Source organism: Anser brachyrhynchus, assembly GCF_964034855.1.
Source record: "Anser brachyrhynchus genome assembly, chromosome: Z".
Taxonomy (NCBI): domain Eukaryota; kingdom Metazoa; phylum Chordata; class Aves; order Anseriformes; family Anatidae; genus Anser; species Anser brachyrhynchus.
Window position 1 is genome coordinate 17898529 of NC_137697.1, and position 16163 is coordinate 17914691.

Genomic DNA, 16163 nt, shown 5'->3' on the forward strand with positions numbered 1-16163 from the left:
TCTGAAGAATGTGAGAAAAAACAAGCTCATTGTCATCAAAAAATAAAATGAAAGCAAAAAACAAATACAAAAGTAACTTCAAAATGTAGCTTTAAATTGAAAAGTTAAAGCCAACAAAACAGATTTAATGTTTCAAGATTCATACAGCATGAATCTGATCTCATTTAACTGAAATCAGTGAAAATTCTGTAGTACACTTTACGTGGAGCAGGAACAAGTGTTCTGGGCTCTTTTTTCTCCTAACATTCAAGAATGCTTCTCCAGCTCATTGTTACCCACACATTTTGGTGTACAGTATGCGCAAATGACTCAAGCAAAAGATGCAGCATAAGGATTAAAATGTACCCTTTGCTTACATAGGATGGCGCCAGACAGAATGCTGTCAGAAATGTGTAACCCACTAGTGCAACTAACTAAAAAATTATGCTATAAAGGAATATATACAAATGACTAAGAAGAACACTCAGCATAAGGATTAAGACTTCTTACCCCATATTTACATTGACGGGATGTTGCTCCATACTGGAAGCGACACTGTTCATCAGCATCATACACCTGACCTGGGGCCACAGCTGGATAAAGAAAGTCACGCTTGGGAGGCTCATTATCAAGGCAAGTACCACGGCCCGAACTGTTCAACATAAAGGACCAAAGGAATTAGGAATTCTACTGACTGTAAATCACAGTAATGATATCATGTATCTAGTTCTTACTTTTAACATCTTTGGGTGTGAAACAAATATGATCGCAATAAACAAACAGTACGACGGTACACCCATGGTAAATATATACATATATATTAGAGGGAATTAATAGATCAAAATAATTTTTCATCATAATTATTAACAAAAATGCTTATTTTAGATCACAAAATAGATTTCTTATATTATCCTTTTTAAAAGTACAAGAATTACTGAGCCACACAAGACTGATTTTCATTTTTGTTTTAAGGTTCTTATTTGTTTTCATTGAATAGGTACATTTGGTCATAGAACAAAAATTAAACAAATTATGCAAATAAAATAAATAAAGGTTATAATTCTTAACAATCTTTCTGATCCTTCAAACAGCCAAGTACCTTAAAATATTACAGATAACAGCAGCTCAACTGGTTTATGAAAAAGTAAAACACACTAAAATTTCAACATGACTAAATGTTTATAACATTAGGACCCTAACATGCATGCCTATTCCATGTGAGAGAACAAAACTGTTCCTGTGGTAAAAATTGTCCATGATCTTAAAATTCACCTATACTTGTGTGAGTGACAAAATTCATATGAATGTAAAGATCTTTTCTATCGCATTAATAACACATAGTCTTCAGAATTTCAAGTTTTAACTAAGATCATCATCTTTCAAAACTTTAATATTCTTTTCCTTTATATTCACTGTTCTGTGGGTGGTTTTTTTGTTTTGTTTTTGTTGTTCTGTTTTGTTTCAAAACATGCCCATATTCAACCATAATATTTCAGTGTAGTGGAACAATAACAAATAAAGTCAAAGGCAGACAGAGTTCTTTTTTTTTTAGAAAACTTCATACTTTTCTAAATATAATTATTCAGTTTTATTTAGTCAGTGAGCATAAAAGAGGACAGATGCTTTTTTACTTTCATTTCACATGTGAATAAGTGAGGATTTTTAAAGAATTCTGATGCCAACACTTTAAATTTTTTTCTGACATTCCTACAAATTTTGCCAGCACTTATGGTTTTTTTCCAAATCTTTTCCATGCACCTTGCCAAAGGAACATAATTTCAGAAGTGAATGTTCTACACTGTTTTTTGGAGATCTCCAATTTTCTATATTTTTCACTTGCAGATAAAAAAAAAAAAAGCCCCCTTTAACCATTCAGTTTGTGTTTTCATTCTAACCTTATCTGATTATTTTTTCAGAATACTACAACTATCCCTTTGGAAAAACATGTAAACAAACAAGCACTGACCATTTCAGAAGAAAGCAAACAGCAACTAAGGCAATTACCAAGTAAATAAAGAAAAGATACAATATTCAGTTACTAATCCTAATAAATTTAATCTGATTCACCTGCATCTTCCCCCCCCCCAAATCCTCCTATCCCCACAATGAGGACATAAGATGTTGAAATCTACCTTTAAAATATCAAACGTGATTCTAACAAAAAAAAATAATGTACTAGTCCCTTTATTCCAGTTTCAAGGATTGCAAGCATATACATTTTCTAATGGCAGAAGATGAGAAACTATCCTACGTTCTTTTGAATCTAAGCCATTTCAGTGTTGTATTCTCCATGTCTGAGGAGTACATGTTAATAATTCCAATATGGAAATAAATCAAATACAATCTGATCTTTCTGCGTTGTCCAAACCAATCTGCAGACAGGAACTTTGCTTAAACAAGCAATGGGAAGTTTAACATTTGCTTGAGCTAATATTACATACGACAGGAACATTTCCACAGACTCAGATAGTGCAGGGTTTGGTCACTAAGGTATGATCCTGTAAACAAACGGGCAAGGATACAGCATTTACAAACCTCTCATTACCTTTGGTGATACTGTCCATAGGCATACAGATCCCTGCACAGTACTAGATTACAGATCTGAATTTTCAAATGCACTGAACCTGTGAACTAAACTCTACAGCTACTCTGCAAGACACATAACTGCAGAAATAAATATTTAACGCTTCTACAGAAGTCAAATCCTTGTAGAAAATTCAAAAATATGCCCATTCTGCTCTGATGACAGCATTCTCACCTTAATGAAATATGGTTGTAGTAGTAAAACACCAAGAAAAAGACTAGTAAGTGGTTATGCACTTAGCTACATTACATCACCATCTCTCAAGATCTCTCAAAATTTGTTTCTCTTTTTCCTTCTGCTTTAGTACTATTATTTCTCTTAAAGTACTTGAACAGCACTGGCACATTACAAACTTAGTTTGGGAGCCTGATACTGCATTGTGAATTGAAGTACATTGGAAAAAATAGCAAGCATTACAGAACAGTCATGAAACCAGGGCCTTCCCATTGGAGATGAAGGATCTCATCAAAGCAATTGAAACGATGAATGGAGACCAAGGATTAGCTAACATTTTCAGATAATTTCTACCGGACACGGGTGTAACACTCTTGCATCTATGTCCTTGTTCTTCTGCCTGTCTCTTTGCTCCACCAAGGCAAAACCTAGACACTTCAGGAAAAGATTACACTAAATCTAGGGGAGTGAACTAAAAGGGTCTAAGAAGAGTAACAGGATTTTTGAGCACATTCCAAACAGAGATCTAGTAGTTATTACCTGGCCTAAGAAAAAGTCCTGTGTGTAGATGTAAAGGAAGATAATGGGAAGGAAAAGAATGCCTAAATATTTTCATCTCTTTAATTTTAGAAAATTTCTATTCACTGTCAGTTTTGTGCTGTGTGATTTTATTCTATATAGGAAGCACATATAAAATCAAAAAAACCCAACTTGATATCCCAGCTAGAGCACTTACATTTCTGAAGAGTGGATAAATCTTCACTGTCTGCTATAGAAATAAGATGATCTCAACCTCACCATACGTTCTATTTACTCCACAATATACTACTAATACTCAGGGACTTTCTCGTTTTCCTAATTCTAGGTTAATTTAATGTGCTTATATGTGACATATTGGGACTAACTACAGATATATAATACTGAAGCTGGATGTCATTTCGTCACAGTGAACAGTATTCCAGTGTAGTGTGTCAAGAGATAGTTGTAAAATAATCTACAATGTAGTTAAAATTTTGGTTTTTATTTCAATATTTCAGGATAGCAAAAATTAATCTTGTTTCTGTTTGGAAGGATAGCAAGGATAATAGAGCTTTCACTTAAAGCTCATGATCTCCAACTTTCTATCACTGCTAATTGTTTGATCCATGTGAACCAGGAATTCAGTGTTGGAATCTCTACAGACCAAACAATGCAATAATGACGATCACTGTCTCCGTGCAGACATCACTTTTATATCCCTACGCTACTTAAAGAAAAAATGCAAAAAACATAGCTGTAGACCTTTCAGAATTTATGCTCATATTACACTACTTATTCACACATATCTCAGGAACATACACAGTACAACTAACTCCCTTCAAAGGCTAAGGAAAGAAGTATCCAGAACACTGGTACAGAAAATGGGTTTTGAATGTTACCGAATGAGCTTGCTCATAATAATAATGTGGAATTAATATAATGCAAGCTGTGATTAAAAAGCATACATTAAATGCATTCTAAATATTTTTTAATTATTTTATAGCTAAACTATCATATAGATAAATATATGGATAGTATACATAAGATTTTAATTAAGTTACAAAATTTACCATAAGTATATGGAAAATAACAATAGTAAAATTAATGAACTGTAAACACAGTGCATTTTATATACATAACTTTTAAAACATGAATTATTTATATGCCTGCATATAACATTTGGCTCCTTTCAAAATACTTAATTCACATTTATTACATACTTTTCCTCAGTATAAACGGTTTTTTAAAGAGTACCAGGACATATACTTTTGTACAGGCTACAAAAGTTGCTTAACCTGACATTAATGAATAAACTCGACAAACTGCTCAACAGTCTACAGATAATAACATAAATATTTGCAGAATGAGGACATAAGTAATGGTGGTATGATTCAGAGTGGTATGTTTAAAATTAAAATGAACCAGAATAGGATCACTAAATGCAAACATTCTTGAACTTTAGGGAAAATCAGATATTGATGTGGATTTACCACACTCTCTCATGACACATTGTTTCCTTCCAATCTTTTATGCAAGGATATCTATATGTCTGATTAGCTATTTCATATCAAAGACACTTTAATTTGCACAATGTTCTCACAATGCTCATTTTTTCTTTGGTTTGATAGTAGCCAATTTGCTATTTCTTTAATGTATACTTTCTTCCAGAATATGTTCCAAAGTGAACATATTCTGAATAATTATCCAGCACCCATATTAGGAAAAATCTACCAGTCCATCTATCAAAATCATCCTCGTATCAAAATCTGTTGGCAACCTGTCCTTGAGAGTTTGGGAGAGATTGAGATATAAAAAATGGGGACAATTTGTTCTACATTTATTTTATCATATATTCTACAAAACAGTTAATACATTGCTGATTCTGCCCTTTACAACCTATTCAAAAAAAAAAAAGAAAGAGGTAGACAAAGGCTATTACTTAGGAAAGCAACACTCAAAACATATTGCAAGCCAACGATTACAGAAACTGGCTCTTAATTTTTTAAAATTAGGTAGCCTTTTGGGTAAAATACTGACTTGCAAAATTTGATAAATATGAGCCAAGTGGGAAAATAGCCTTTTTAACCCGTTATCTGTTAGCAAAAACAAACATACAAAAAACCAAAAGCTTATTATAAATTCTGAAGTAAAAGAATAAAGAGGCAAATTATAATACAAAGCAAATACCAACAGATGATAATGAATATAAATTTTCTCTATTGATTTGTATAGAAAGGGACGGAATTTGCTATTGTTACTCCCCTGGAGTAACAAGGAACTGGCCAATCTGCCATAGGCAACAAACTATCCTACATTTATCTGCCATATCCACTTGAATATCCAAAATTTGGGGGCAGATGATGCCTGGGCCTAAACACAGAAAGATTTTTTATATCATCTCTATGAGTGTACTTGGACCAAAGTAGTTTTGGCTTCCTTCCACAGTTAGAATGGCCTAGTCTCTGAGATCTAAATCGCACTGTATGGCAATCCTAAAGACTCTCTAAGAATGCCCTGTGATTCAAATAGTTATAAGACTCATCATTCTGCTTTATTCCTCTTTAAAAGCCAATCCTCCCTTTACAAGACAGAGCTGGCCATCTGGCTTCTTGTAATACCTTCTCCTACCTGACGCTGACAAGATTAAGCAACTCCGACTCCTGAAATCATCCAGATTATGTTACTGCAAAATATAAAAGTAACTGAATAACGAAAGTTCTCTTTTTCTTTCCTTTTTTTTTTTTTTTTTAAAGTCTAGGGATCTTCATGGCTACTCACTAGATAATTATACATTATGTAGAATGAAACTTGCACGATACATATACATGCTGCATAGAATGAAGTTTATATGAATTAGTTTTTAATCACAGACAACAATTTTAGGGTTGGTTCTTTTCTCCTATGAAAACACATTAATGGTTTCTACTTCTTTCACTGGAATCTTTGTCCTCTGACACTGCTCTTCCACCTTCCAAATCTCATGGAGTCCTTCTGCATTTCATTACATAAAAAGGTTAACAAAATTTAAAGCCATTGTCAAGCACTTATGAACTGTTCAGTTGATAAACCGAATTCAGTCAATCTTTCACTCTAACATAAACTTTGACAGACAACAGCTATTTTGTGCTACAAGTTATGTTTTCCCCAGAAAAAATGGTTCTCCTTAGTCATTTCAAAGACTGTGTTAGCAGGTCATCATTCTTGGGAATTTTGATAGACCTATTAGCAATGCACAAGTTTGCTTTGTCTTTATTCCCATCCTTAAAATCATATGGGGCAGTCAGGGAATTGCTACTATATGAAACTGAGGAGTTTTCTTTGCTTCTTGCTCACTGATCATTACCTGAAAACACAAAGTCTCTGCTATTAAGGCTGTTCTGCATCAAGGAAAGGTGTATGGGTAAAAAAAGAAGTGATCTAAATTTCTGACAGCTGTCCTACAGGTATCTGTGTAACTCTATCTTAACAGCTTCCTGGTTTCATTGAGATGACACAACACTTAAGGAGGAGAATGGAAACCGGAGAAAAAACTATACTGTTAAGAGACTATTTTACTTTCTGAAATAATGCAGCAACTATTTCAAGAAAAAAAATTAATTCATTTCTAAGCTATTAAAACCACAAACAATAAGAAGCACAGACTTATCACGAACAGATCGTGTCTGAGAAATCTGACTTTTTTAAAGATAGATTGCAAAATTAGTAGATGAATAAGCTGTCTTTAGCTCTTTATACATTACTTATGATGGTATTTGATGCAATTGGGAACTCTATTTGTAACTGAAATGCATAAAAGAATGTTTATCCAAGGTGGACTGGAAAAAAATAATACATTCTTGTTTTTGAAAATAAAGACAAAATATTGTAGGAAATAAATTATTATTGGAGCTGATATCTCTGTTCTTATTCTAGCTAATCTAGAATCTTCAGTAATGATTTTTACGAAATACACAGACGGTAATAATTCAAGTAGTGCTGAAAACTGTGGCAATGACACAAAGGTATCTCAAAAAACCTGAAGAGATAAGAACTAGAGAACAGATTCACCAAAATGCTATTGTGCCTTTATGCTAACATAACTACAATTTCAGTGGCATCTCACGGGGTTAAAAATGAAACTTAACAGTGCATCAAACCTGCGGAATGGAAAAGAATAATGTGGATGCTAAGAGTAAACAATAACATATATAGAAACATTTAAACAAAGATGAAGCACAAGCTAAACATTTTTTAACATATAAAGCAAAAAATTGAAAGATCACTCTACACATGGAGATATCAAGTAGAGAAACAAGAAAGTTTGTTCAGACTGAGATTTTTATAAAATAGTTGGCTCTATTACATTTGCAGCATAACACTAGCCACAGAATTTTACCACGTGTTTCCTTCTCTAAGCACGTAAGTAAAAAATGACTGCATAGCTACCTGTGGAACAGTCTTCATCAATAGACAACTTATTTTCAGGACAATTACAAATTCAAAATGCAATGCAGAAGACAGTGCCAAATAGAAGGTGAGACTAAGAACAGCAGTACTGTAACAGTAAGAAAGAAACCCTCAATGCTACAAGAAAATATCGGAAATGTAAGATGATAGTCAGGACTACTGAACTGTGAAAAAAGCTCACAGAAGAGATGTGAAAATCCTATTCTTTGTAATAGTTAAAACTAGGCTGCGTAACATGCTAGAAAGAGTACTAAAAGGAACAGAACTGAATTAACAGATATGATTAGTAATGATAAAAACAAGATGATCTTGTCAATTTTTTATGCTGCTAGTGTTAAATGAATATATATATCTATCCTCAGAAAATCAACTTACATTGTGAAAAACCTGTATCACACACACGTAGGATGATTTATTCAGTACGGTTTAGTTTAGGTGTTCATTTTAAACACTCCAGCACTTAAAATTGCATGGGTTCATAGTTCAGTGGGATGACACAAAATACCTTAACTTGATACAGTAACTGAAGAGAAGTAATTTCCTCTGAACAGTGCCTAACACCAACATATTTGATTCTGCCCATTGACCCTATAGGAAGCCAACAGACACAATTCAGTGCTCCTGTACTTTTGTGAGAGAAGCTATGTCTGAACCAACAAAAGGAAAACTTCATTGGTCTAGATGGGTCCCCTCAGGTACAATTCAGAATACAGCACTTTATTCTAACATTAGATCCACGAAAGAGGTGGATAAAGTCCATTTTGCTGTTGGTAATCTAACTGTTAGACTACTTGACTGGTTTAAGTCCATCTCTTAAAACACAGCGACTGAATTCTTGACCAACCTTTATTTCGTAAAGGACTAATTACTCTGATGACACTGAACTTATCAAGTAACTTCCATCTGCTCTCATAAAGACCCCATCTCCTGTACATTTTAAAAAACACTTTTATTAACTTATTCTCAGTGATCTCACAACTCTGTGCCTGTCTTCCAAAGGTTAATTACATACAAAGACTTCATTAGGTATCATGTATATCAATAAGCACATTTTTCACACTAACACATTTTGACTGTTTCATTTCTTTCATACAGAAGTAAAATTTAAGATAGGAATCTATTTCTGAATAAAAATCACCACAGAAGTATAGGTTAGCACAATTTAAAAATATTAACATAAAGATCTATGCTATCCTCTCCTCTGATCTTTATATTTTCATGAAAGGTGTCAATAAACACTGACATATTAAAAAAAAAAAAAAAAGATGGTGTAAAAAATCAGGAGAATGAAATGTACAAAGAAAAGGGGTAGAAGCTTGTTCCCTTCAATGTATTTCCTCACATTACGCATGATTTAGAAAAAAAAAAATACTTCCCATCACTCACTGACCAATTCCACATTTCTTTATTTCTCACCTTAAGATTAAGAAATGAAATATGATCAGAACTTTAAAATGTTTGAATAGATTAAAAATCAACACTGTGAAGTGGGGAATGGAATAGAAGAAGCTTTTGCCAATACACAGGAAAAGCACTCTACAATGTAAGAGTTCAGTGACTTGTTATGCTTCTGTCTTTACATTCTGAAAATGTAAAGAACATGTTACTGTATCTCTACTATTTATTCTGAAAGGTGTGAATTTTTGGAAAAACTCATGATTTTTCTTGAGAGATTACTTACTCTAAAAAACTAGTGATGTAATCCCGACTGCAGGCTGACCAAGAGAAAGGGTTGGTGTTTGCTGTAATATGAGCCGCCATTAGTTTTGCTGCTTCATGACCTTTGGTCCCACAGGAATTTCCAATTCCATCATGGTTCATACCAAAACTGCCCAAAAGAGAAGAAAAACAGCCCATTATTTTTCTACAGAAACAGACATCTCATAAACAATGTGATTTTTACAGAAATCATATTTAGGCCTAAAAGAATACAGGAGAACTCCAAATGGGGAATTAGGATCAGTTAAAGTTCTGTTTAGTTTATTCAGATCTCAGAATATTGCACAACTGCTCAGCATTTTTTTCACAGAGTTCTGAAAGGACTTTACTTCTTTTCTAAAATTTAACATTACACTTTCAAGATAAATCAAGAGAAATCAGTCTTTAGTTGGGTATTGTAGCTGGTAGAGAATATACATTGTGGCACTAACACGTCTATTAGTAAACAGAGACAAATAGAGTATGTGATGTTGCTGTATAAGCACACATATAAGCACACAGTAGCTAATGATACTTCAAGCAGAACATGGGTTTTGCAATTCCCAAGGCCATTCTGTATTCATGTTCCCAATGCACAGAAGACTTGCAGTTTTTCTATTAGAGCTCTCCTTTGTCATGGAACTTCAGAGTGAAGGACACTTAAAATCAGCAGAAAATACAGTAAGAAATCTCTGAGTGGCATTTGGCCAGCAGATATTTCCAGCCAACAAATTCATTAATTTTCAACACAGATGACATGACTCTGGAAAGAAATATACAGTAAAATAATCTTTATGCTCTAGAAATCCCATGCTACTGAAACAACCCCTTTGAGCTACAGACAGCCAACATAAATTAAAACTAGAGGTTAACTCATAGAAAAGCTATTTGAAAAGACTTTCCTTCTATATACAAAACTATTTTGAAATGAAATTATTACTGTTATTCCTAAACAACCAACAATATATATCTGACTGACCTGTCATAAATGAGGCATTTTAAGAGAATATAGCATACCATGACCTTTTGTAATAGTATGCATCTTTTTTTTTAACTCCATTTTCTAAGTCCGCCTTTAATTCATTTCCTCTCTGTCACCTGGGGGGAAATATCTTATTTTTTTTTAAGTATTAACCTTTGGACACATTAGCTCCTCCTTCCCAAACATGACACAAGGCTTATGAAATCAAAGAGGCAGGTAGTGAGATACAGAAGAGCTTCCTAGAGCATCAGACAGAAAAGTAGTCAAAGGAAATACCAAAACTGAGCTGCAGTTGGAAGCAGTGCATCTGTCACTTCTTTTTACGTGTCATATAATGAGGTCAGTCTTTGGAGTCTTCTGTGTTACAAATGCTAAGACTGACCCCCTGATTTTGTACTTAATGTTCAGGTATCAAATGTGCAGAGGCATTCCATTTTTATTTTCTATAAATTTTTTATTCTGATTGCCAGAAGATACATCAATCCATGTCTATGGGATGTCTCCCCATGTAATACAGTCTGCAGCAATGCCTGCTTTTATTTTGTTTAGTGTGTGATGTCTTAGAAATGCAGAAAGCCTTATGCATGGGAAAGGTCGGACTGACACTTCAGGTTATTACATACCCAAATGAAGAATAACGCCAGCATATAAAAAATAATAGAGCTCTAAAACAACTCATCTGGGCATTTATAATGAAACTCTCAGACCAGTCTTAATTATTATGATTGGTTTTACATATTGGTATATATTTTGGGAGTGAAGGAGTTAGAAGTCCAATGCAACACACTTAATAGCTTATAATGAAAAAGCATTTTATTGGCCTAGTTCTCAGCTGCCATAATTTCCTAGAATTAGGGGTACCTGAAATGGTAACATTTCCTGTTGAATTACCTATGTACAATTTCTTAAAATAGAAAACATTATGTTTTAACAGTCCCTATGAGTGAGTTCCTTACAGAAATGGACATTCTGCTACGTGGGAAAGAGCTGAATTGGGTCTTACTGACTATTTGTGATACCCAACTTATTCCTAGTTAATGTATTTCTTTTGTCAAAGATATCACAGAGACTCCAACTGTCTAGGAAATGAAAGAGTCCAAAAATAATTTTTCTTTTGGATCTACCAAAAAGAAGAACAAACTTCATAGTTAAATACCTTTCCTTCTACCAGCTCTCCTTGTGAAAAAGAAGTTGCAGATGGTGGCAGTGGTATATCTGGTAAAATGTAAATCTGTGAATGAAAGCTGTTATTCCAGATGCACATGGGAACTCAATGCTTTTTCATGAGCTGAATGCACTGTCCTTTTTTTTTAATAATAAATATTAATTCATCTAAATCATCTATTCCCTTACACAAAGGCTATTCCACTCACCCCTGCTTCTGAATTTAGTAGGAAACTGACCATTAGGTTCAGGTAATATTTCTGATGTTTAGAAAGGAGTATTGTAGTTACTGTCATCTTTTCCCATAGATGGTAGTGGCAGCATGCCCTTACAGCCTAGTAATTTGCACTCCTATAGCCAGGACTGCAGATGAAAACACATTTCTGTCCAAAGTACTACTTTTATTCCCATCAGAACATGTTGGTTATATTTGATCACCATTACACTAAGGGTACATGTTGGTTATGTTTGATCACCATTACACTAAGGGTACACCTTTCACAAAAGCATGTTTGGAATTAGATTGGGGTGGGAAGGTAGTGAAGAAAGGAAGAAACAAAATACTCTTCATGGAGGCACTGTTATAATTTACTCGCCTTTTTCAAAATGACTAATCAGATTAAGACTGTATTTTTTTCACTGGCTTTAAGAGCTTGTCTAGAACTGCCCATGTAAGTCTGGTTTTAAAGGAACAGCCAGATAAGCAAGGAGACAGTGAGAAGTCTTCTTAACTGACACAGAAGTTTTCTATGAAGTTACCTTTCTGCCTACCATCTCACGGAAAGATGTTTAGCTCAGTAGCTCTGAATCACTCTTTTTTTTCAAGCATTATGTCCACTCTTCTCCACTCTTCTCTCTGCTCACATTACATATAAGAACTGTGCAAAGTAGTAGTTAAAATACTATGACTTTTAAAATCATAATTTAAATTCTCCTGCAATATTTCCTATAGTTTGTACACTTCTCAAAAAATTCTTAGAGGGCAGCACATCTGTCTAATGCTCTGTGTCTGTTTCATTTACTAACATCTGCAATAGAACAGACGCTTTTTCTTGGCAATCTGTTTTTCTTTATATCTGAAAAAAAATCTGAGAGAATTATTTGTAATACACATCGAACCTAAAATCTGACCTCAAAAATCACAGGGAAGTTAACTGGTCTCAGCTGCATTGAATAAAACAGCCATAGATAACCAGAAACCCTGGAGTAAAAGCAGAGGAAAGGATGTGAACATAAACTTCTTGTTTATCCTCCCTTTTACCTTGTGAAGGAACAGTACTGCAGGTTCCCTACAATTTCTTTTTTATTTAAGGTGAGGTTGCTGATTTGTTTGGTGGTTCTAAATTATGATGGTGAGAGCTACCAAAACACTTACTGCTGATGTGTCTGAAATTACATCAGTTATTTTTGTGGCACAGCCAGGATGCCCCTGCTTTGATTTATTAAGCAAACACTTCCTTTTCCGAGAAGACAGATCCAAACCAATCTGAATGCTCCTCAGTACTGGTTACAGAGGTTTATTTCATATACCATGTACTTTTACAGCACAAAAATCATCTGAAATGTGCTACTCAAATGATTTTTTTTTCCTTATTTGTTCACAATCTATTACCTCTGCTTTCCAATTGTAATACTAATGATCTACACATCGAGTTGTTGCCTAGTTTGGAACATTCAGAACTGCAGATCTCTAATGTTTATTTACTCTAAATAAAACAATTAGTTTTTAGTCACTTATAGATTCATGAGTTACAGTATGTATGGGAGAACTTGGCCTAATTCTTTTAAATCAGTAGCTCTCACTTTGCTCTGCCACTTGTTAAATAGGTTAAGGAAGAAAGTACCAGAAACTGATACTCCTGAGTCAGGCAACAAAGTTACAGGAATACAAGCAAAAGAAATACAATAAAAATCAAGTTCTTGATATTGCTGTCCACCATCAGAAGCTGATTTACAGCTGTATAACTCTGCGTAACTCTTTAGGAAAAATAAATCTTTCTTTTCAAGAGAGAAAAGAAAAAATTTAACCTTAACAGGTTTTAAAATACTAACTTACTTGCACTAGGAAATACAAACCAAACACGTACAGTAAGACTGGAATGGGTCATTTGCAAGCTAAGTATCTTGACCCAGGTATATTGCTAGACCTTCCTTGACTGTCTCAGCACATTACACAATGCTCCCTCAACTTTTATGGAGAATGAAGCACAGCGCAGGGAAGGGTTGAAAAAGTGCACAAGTGAAGAATCCTTTCAAAATTTCTAACAGTAAATCAATACTACAGCGAGAAGATGGAAGGCATACTTGAACAAGTCTTGTATTAGGTACAAAATATAGAGAGCAAATGGTAAGTTTCTTGTGAGAAATACCAGCTTAATTGCTTAGGTAAAACATATCAACTTTTTCATAAATTTTGCATTCATTTTGTTTCTGTTATGTTGTACTTATTCCAGTAATTATTAAACAGATGTCATTTAAATATTCAGAAATCTTCTATTTTATCTAATTAAAGGTAAGTAGTGCATTCATATAGCTTTGAATGTCTGTGTGCAGCCTACTTTAAAGCTATAGCAATACTTACAGATACAGTGAAGCTAACTGTTAATTTTCTTTTTTTTTTTTAATTATCTGTTCTTAGTGACATTAGAAAATGTCCAAGAAAGAAAAAGAAAGAAAAACTAGAGTGCTTCAGCATTCTTTTGTTAAACAAAAAGAGCATGAATTTAGATAGGATCTGCTATTAATGAATAAAATATTTTTTTTCCTCCAGTATCAGAGCTATGAACTACATGTAATCCACACAGCAGTTCCTGTGTGGAATTCCAGCTGAGGTCTGACTGATCAAACACAAAGCTCACCAATTACCAATGAATGAGGAAAAGACAAAAGCTTCCCTGAAAATGCCTCTAGGAAGACATTCTCCTAAATTAGAAATTTCTTCTCCAGCACTGCAGACCAACTTTCTAATATGGGCAGCTGGGGTTATTTATGCTATTTTCCTACTTTGCATACAGACTAAAAAAGACTTCAAAAAATGCTGCAATTGCAGGCATATTTTAGCTGTATGAACTAATTCAGAACTAAACCCTGCTAGAAAATACCATCTTCTCCATCTTGAAGCCAATTTAATTCATTAGCTTATAATTTTTTTATTTTATTTTATTTTATTTTATTTTTTACAAATTTTCATCAAGATACAACTGCTAAACACCAGACTTTCTTTCTGGCTCCCTGGCTCATTTCTTTTTGCCTTTGTTATTTAGCTTCCAGATCTCAGCTAACTCTGTAGGACTGCAACAATGAATATCACTACGTCTATCTTTTAGGGACATCCATTCAATGGAACCTTATCTGTTCAACTCAGCATCCTGTACAGCACGCATGAAGCAAATTAGGCAGTTCAGTAAGTAACCTAGTAAAAAAAGTACAGACTGGAAAGACACCAAACTTGGCTGGTAGGAACAGAAAATGGGACTGGATCTTGTATGTTACACTTGTCTGACCATAAGAGCATATTCAAGCCTGCAAAGTGTTTTTCTTCACAAAGAGAAAGTCAAACTGTTTGACAATGCAGGGGATACACACACTCAATTCTCACTCCTGCCATGAAGGGAAATCTGCACTGGTTTGATTTTTGCTTACCAGAAATCTTAAGTATTTCTTCAGTGTGAAATACATAATCTAATGGTAAGTCAAGCATTATGAATCAAATTTCTAGAGTCACTATTATGAAGGCTGAGTGGCCCACTCTGAATTTTATTTGATTAACAGAAGTGTTAAGAGCAATACAAGGCTTTTCTCAAAACCATACATAGAGAGAAACAATCATAAAACTGTTAGTCTAACACCATTCTTTATGCAACACAGAGTTAAAGTGTTATGGATGTCTACAAAAAAACAGCTGGTTTTAAGTCTTGACTACACATAGCTTATCTGCACAAAAACTAAGAAATACACATATAAAAGCTACAAATTGTAAGGAAGCCAAAAAGATACTTTAAAAATTACTTATAAATATTTAACAGAAAGTACGACAAAATATAATCATCACACTCACACTTCTCTGTCCCTAAGTCTTCAAGACTAAGTGCTTTTCTGGATAGTATTCTTTGACCAAATGCAAGTTACTGGGATCAATACAAGGGCAAATGAGTTAAATGTAATATACTGTGATATACAGAGAGTCAGACCAGATGAGGAAATCATTTCACAGAATCACAGAATGGTTTGGGTTGGAAGGGATATAAAAAGATCACCCTGTTCCAACACCCTGCCATGGGCAGGGACACCTCCCACCACACCAGGTTGCCCAAAGCCTCATCCAGCCTGGCCTTGAGCACCTCCAGGGATGGGGCATCCACAGCTCCTCTGGGCAACCTGTGCCAGTGCCTCACCACCCTCATTGTGGAAAATGTGTTCCATACATTTAATCTAAATCTACTCTCTTTCAGTCTAAAACCATTGTCCCTTGTCCTGTCACTACAGATCCTGGTAAAAAGTCTTTCTCCATCTTTCTTATAAGCCCCTGTTAAGTATTGAAAGGCTGCAAGAAGGTCCCCCCAGAACCTTCTCATCTCCATGCTGAACAACCCCAACTCTCTCAGTCTTTCTTCATAG

The 16163-nt window shown here is 34.3% G+C and overlaps 1 protein-coding gene across 6 annotated transcripts in view; it reads right to left on the bottom strand.

Annotated features, from left to right (window-relative positions):
- The window catches only part of ADAMTS6 (ADAM metallopeptidase with thrombospondin type 1 motif 6), a 158495-nt gene that overhangs the window by 76539 nt on the left and 65793 nt on the right, over positions 1 to 16163 (bottom strand). For all 6 annotated transcript variants that reach the window (XM_080574665.1, XM_080574666.1, XM_080574667.1 and 3 more), the window contains 2 exons: positions 9384 to 9530; positions 490 to 631 (listed from right to left, as the gene is read on the bottom strand). In XM_080574665.1, coding sequence (XP_080430791.1) covers positions 490 to 631; positions 9384 to 9530 — 289 coding nt within the window. The remainder of the gene's footprint in view (positions 1 to 489; positions 632 to 9383; positions 9531 to 16163) is intronic.